Genomic DNA, 5,964 nt, shown 5'->3' on the forward strand with positions numbered 1-5,964 from the left:
ATTCATCATTGTTGGGAGTTTCCATATTAAAGCCCAAGTATGTACTATAGCACTACGAGCTTCTCAAACTACAGGATGACCCACCCCAATTCTGTGCAGAGAGGATAAAAAACAAAGTATTCAATATAGCTTTGTAAATCATCAAATTTATTATAAAATTTGGCCAAACAAGTACTTTAATAAGAACACCCCCAAAATGGGAGCAAAGGAGAGGAGGGGAGGGGAGAAGGGCCTCAGGAAAAATGTCCATTCAGGTGTGGGCTGAGGGGTGGACCCCCAGGGAGGGTGGCCTCCTCTCCTGTCCCTCAGCAGGAAGGCCACGGAGAAGCCAGGCAGCCCCGCATGTAAATCCCGTGCAGAGAACACTGCAGCAGTTTGCACACCTCCATCGTCCACTGGACCAAGTCCTCTCACCTACATGTACAGCGTGTGTTTCTGGCACCGTCTCTCCTGCAGCTGCTTGCTCCAGCCTCTGGCTCAAGCACCACATGGCCGGGCTCCCTGGAGCTCAGCGCCTTCAGGTTCAGCATGTAAAGTGCAGGGAGTGTGGCTTGACTTCCCCAGAGTTTGACTGTGGGTCTGCCTGGGCCGTCCACAATTTTAAAAATTATTCGGGCTTGACTTTGGTCCTTTTGTGACCCTGCTTGGTGGACGGCTCACAGCACGGGCATTTTAAGAAAAGCTTGAAGGCTCTCTGAGCCACCCCCTGCCAATCCTGCCTGTGGCCAGAGGTAGAGACTGGGGTCCCACCAATGGGCTGTGCTGTTTGGAAGCAGACCTCAGCGGTGGTTCCATCTGAGGCTCTTCTACTGCTGCTGGAGCTGCCTCTGCTGTGGGTGGTGGGCAAGCCCCCAGGGCCATGAGGGAGGGCCTGGCTGGGGGTGGCCGTCCCAGACTCTGGGCTGGGCAGGGAAGTGCTTGTCCTGGATGCCAGGCTAGGTGGGGGAACCATCATCCTCTCTTCCTGGCTGCTGGAGGAAGAGGAGCTGGATGCCAGGCCGGGTTGGGGAGTGGTCGTCCTTGACCCCAGGCAGCTTGAGGGAACTGCAGGCTCTTCTGTCCTGTTCCTGCTGCTGGGGTCAGGGGAGGGCCTGGGCCTCACTTGGATGGTGTGGCCCTTCATCTGGGTTTTCGATGTTTTAAGGATCAGGTACGTTCCCATCACCCTGTTATATTTTTTCTGTGTCAGGGACTCCTGAATCTCGTGCTCCCTAAATCCCATGCTCTTCATTGTTTCTGTCACCTGGGGGTCAATGTCACCCCCAGGTGGCTCACTATATGGCCTTAGTTCCTCCTTTTGGCCCATGTTGACCCATGGATCACTCATTATGTCTTCAAGGGTTGGTCTTCTCCTGGGGTCAAGGATCAATAATTTTTTTAAAAGTTTTTGACCTTCTTCGGATAGTTGGCGTGGTATACGGACTTTCCCATGCAGTATCTTCTTCTTTATTTCCCCAAAGGTGTCCCCTACAAACGGCAAATCTCCCACCAGCATCCTATACAAAACTACGCCCAGGCTCCAGGCATCAACCTTCGGGCCATTATAGATTTGATGCTGCATTATCTCTGGGGCCATGTAGGGTATGGTGCCACAGTAGGTGGTCAGTTTATAATTGGTAAATTCCCGACCAAAGCCAAAATCTGCGAGTTTGATATTCCGCTCACCATCAATCAGTATGTTGTCTGGCGTCAGGTCCCGGTGGATGATTCCCTTCCCGTGGCAGTACTGAACCGCTGATATGAGCTGCCGGAACATGGCTTGGGCTTCCCTCTCGCTCCTGGGGCCGTGATTTTCCAGGTAGTCAAGTAAGTCCCCTCCGCTCACGTGCTCCATAATGAGATAAAGTTTCTCCTCGGTGGCAATCACCTCAAATAATTTTGTTATATTTGGGTGATTTAAGCTCTTAAGGCAATGGGCTTCTTCAAAATATCTAGTTATGTCACACTGGTTAATGGCCTTGACAGCCACCTCTGTCCCTGTCAACACGTGGCAGGCCAACCACACCTTGGCAAAGGATCCCTTGCCAATGGTGTTCAGGAGGGTGTAATCACCAATAAAGCTCTCTTTAATGCCAAAGCTGGCTGCAAGGTCATTCATTAGTCATTGTGGCATCAAAATAAGAACAAAAAGAAAGAAACTAAAACAAAGTTAAAACAAAAAAATGAAAACAAACCAAAAAAATTAAAGAAGAAAAATAATAAAGGAAAATGAAAAAAACTGTAAACTGTGACAAAAAGTAAGAAAAAGAAAACAAAATGAAAAGCAATGCCAACAACAACACCGACGAGTCCAAGTCCAGCAGGTCACCACAATCAGCTTCCTGGGCATCAACGGACAAAATCTCAGCCCAGCCAGGGCCTATATATGGGAACCGTGTGCGATTCCATCACAATGGCGCTTTATGAGGCCAGAGCAAGACATGGATCAGGCATGGCTTGGGGTAAACTACAGTGGTTTTCTCACTTTTGGACTCAAGACCCTTTTGCTCTGGAATAAAAAAAAAAGAAAGAAAGAAAAGGACCCCCCCCCCACTACCACCAAAGAGCTTTTGTTTATGTGGGATATGAAAGATTAATATTTACTTTATTAGAAATAAAAATCTGTAAGATGCAAAAATAAAATATAATAAAACATCTTACTTATTCTCATGCTCCAGGTCATACTTCAAGTATCACCTGCTTAGAGAAAACCTTCCCTGACCCTCCACTCCTACCTGCCTCGCCCAGCCCACTCGTCAGTCATCTTCACGGCGCTGCCCACAGGGCGCCCGATTCTCGTTCACTGTCTGCCCTTCCCATGCAGGCAGAAGCATGACCGTCGTCCTCCCTGTGTCTGGCACAGTGAGTGGAAACAAGAGTTTCATAAAGAGAAGAGTAACAAAAGAATATATGGCTAACTACTTATTTAATCGATGTGATTGATTAAAAATCTTTTCTAAATGCGTGTCCTGTCTTCACTTGGCCTTTGGAACAGGCAAGATGGGAAAGAGGAGAGCTGCAGTCTGGGCCTCCAGGAACGTGGGTGCGCAGTGGGGCTGAGGAAAGGCCCAAGGTAGGAGCCTTGCTGTACAGATGAAAGAAGATGATTCGCCCCGCCCTCCAGCGGTATTTGCCAAAGGATGCGATGAGTCTGGATCTGCAGCGAGGCTGCAAGGTACTTTTACACTCTGAACGTCCATTTCAAGATGCCACAAAGGACCTCTCAGGGGACCTTGACTAGCCACTCGGGTAAATTTCTGTGTTACTGAAATGAACCATCTCTGCAGAGAGAAGTGATGATGAGGCCGGTGAATTTACATGTGTAAAAACACTTCGAAACCTCTGGGTGAAAGAACTTCTGCAGAGGTGCAGAGGGTGAGGTGACATTTTGGGGCCAATTCTGACCTTTTACGGTGGCCTAGAGGGAGCAGGCAGGCTTGTGGGTGCTTAGGGGGAGCCTCTGGCATGTTATATTCAGACTAATCCTCCAAGACAGCTCCCTACTTTCAGTATATGGAGTGTTTTAATCACATGTATAAATTATTATTTTAGTAATTACTTTCCTTTAACATTTCCCTCTGAAAGTCTCAGCTTTGTGGTAAAGGGACACTTTATAGGGATTTGCCTGTGAGCTCTCCCCTCCACAGCACCTTGGTTCACTGCTCTCTGCCTTACATCAGTGACACTTGGCTCCTCAGCCTGACCCTGTCTGCTGCTGCACCACCTGGGACCCAAATGGGGTCATTTCATCAGTTATAGACAAATGTCCAGAAGTTACAGTCAGATTAGAATAAGCTCAGAAAGGAGGAAGGAGAAAATTTCAAAGAAATCTGTCAGTCTATGAGTTAAATATATTCATTTATAAAAATAGTGTTAATAGTTACTTAAGGAATACTACCAGCAAAATAGAACATTTTCTGATCTCTTTCAGCAAGGTAAATACAGACCCAAAGATAAGACATTTAATGTAAAACTGTCAAGGCAAAAGCCAAGCTCTGGGCAACTAACTTGAGGTCTCCTATAGGTTGGGGTGTTCAATTAGGTGAAGGAGGTGCAAGTTAGGGGGCCTTTTAAAATAACAAATTCATGGATCGATACCTTTTAACCTTGCAATTCAGGGATTAGTTAACAATATCTGGCATAGTCCACTCCAGCAAGGCTGGAGGGAGTCCCTGGGAGACGTTCCACTGATGGACCTCGTGCAGGTCGTACGTAGGCCATGATGCTCGGTGGCGTCTCCCAGAATTGTGCTGTGGGAAGACTGCCCTATGAGCTCGTGCTAATTTCAAGAGCCTCTATAACTTCTCAGCAGCAAGTGAGAAGGTCTCCTTAGTAAGGCAAGTTCCCACATTCCCAGATCCAACCTCACAGGATAGGCCTTCCTTCCAGTAACAATTTTAGAAGGGAACAATAGATCCATACCAAAAGGAATTGATCTTAAATTAAGCAATACCATGGGAAAGACTTTAGGCCAAGGCAGATTAAAAGATTCAACAGACTTTACCAACTGCATTTTACCTATCTTGTCAGCTTGTTCTGTAAGACGAGAGGACTGGGGATGACAAGCACAATGAAAATGCTGCAGTATCAGCGAGGTCTGCCTACCCGGTGTAGAATGTGTCTAGTAAAATGGGTTCCCCAGTCCCTGTGGGACTCTGTGGGGATTTTCTAGTAGCCAAAATCAGACTTTCTGGAAGTATTTTAGTAACTGCTGTGCCTGTAGCCCTAACCAATGAAAACACATATGGATAATCATTAATGTATTTTTATCCTTTGGGGTGGCAACTGGATCGAAATCCACTTTCCAAACAACAAATAGGCCTAGATTTATTTCCCTTTTCTAAAGAGAGATTCCCTTATTTTAGTTACACATTTGATTATTCACTTAAAAAACTTCACAATTATAGAAAATTAAATGGTTAGAAATAAAATTTAGCTCTTTAAATATTAAGGTTTTGTTTACCTAAGCAATCAAAGGACTGATGGTGCAGAGTACGTCTTACTCCTTCTTTGTGATTTTTGATTGAGAGCATACCGATAGTACAGGAAAACCAAAAACCTCTGTCCTTCTAACACAGAGAGAAACCACATCCAATTCTGTATCTGCGTACTTAAACTTCAATAAATTCATTTTAACCTTGATTTGACCAAACATAAGATTATTTTTTTCAAAAATCCTTTCCCATGAAGCTTCTGCAACACACACAAACTTCCTGCAACTTTCATATGCCTTTTATCTTTGTCCTTTTTCCACTTTTAATTTCAGAACAATCATTCACTTTAGGACAAGGATACTTTCTTTTCCTTCATTAAAAATGTCTTTCCATTGCTCATACCTTCTTTTACCAAACACACACCTTATTCTCTACCTGCACTCATTTTCCGTCACCCTAACCTCCCAATCGGGCTTCCTCACAAACGTCTGGGTCTTAATCTGAGAGACCTTGTGTCTTCTTAGCCTTGTCAAATGACACATTAAGGTCTCTGAATTCATTACCCTGGTTTCCTATCTGGTCTGTCAGCCCCACAGCCAGAGAATAGTGGGCAACTGCATGTCTTTAATTAAACCAACATCCTCAAGCTAGTTTTTATTCACTAAAGGTTAATCCTAGATTATGTGCACTTCAAAAGCAATTGCCTTAGTGCTGTTATTTCTTCAGTTTGCATAGGTGGTCATTTGTTTTAAGCCAATTGAGTAGATCCCTTTACAATCTAAATTTGATTTTACAAATCAATTTTTGGCAGTACCATTTAGGGATGAAAATATACCAAATCTATAAACAGACATGCATAGGCACACATAAACAGACATCACAATACAAAACCAAAAAGAAAAATATGGATTTAAATATATTTTCTAAAAACTGCACTAGGTTGAGGTTCTGCTCAGATGGTCAAAGTTTTGCATGCTGTAAGAATTCCTTTAAAGCTGTTTTATTTTTAATAAAAGAATGTATTTCATTGTCTCTGAGAGGTCTGAGATTC

The 5,964-nt window shown here is 44.6% G+C and overlaps 1 protein-coding gene across 1 annotated transcript; it reads right to left on the bottom strand.

Moving 5' to 3' along the window:
• Nucleotides 1–607: 607 nt before the first annotated feature.
• Nucleotides 608–2,098, bottom strand: LOC123808280 (serine/threonine-protein kinase MARK2-like). The gene has a single exon (XM_045822848.1). The coding sequence runs from the start codon at nucleotides 2,096–2,098 to the stop codon at nucleotides 608–610; it is 1,491 nt and encodes a 496-aa protein (XP_045678804.1).
• Between the last annotated feature and the right edge of the window lie 3,866 nt (nucleotides 2,099–5,964).

The sequence above is a fragment of the Phyllostomus hastatus genome, unplaced genomic scaffold (genome assembly GCF_019186645.2).
Source record: "Phyllostomus hastatus isolate PE091 unplaced genomic scaffold, TTU_PhHast_1.1 phas_contig_150, whole genome shotgun sequence".
Classification (NCBI taxonomy): domain Eukaryota; kingdom Metazoa; phylum Chordata; class Mammalia; order Chiroptera; family Phyllostomidae; genus Phyllostomus; species Phyllostomus hastatus.

Bases quoted from the DNA above. Each gene is read 5' to 3' on its own strand.
- LOC123808280 (XM_045822848.1), bottom strand. From the start codon at position 2,098: ATGAATGACCTTGCAGCCAGCTTTGGCATTAAAGAGAGCTTTATTGGT.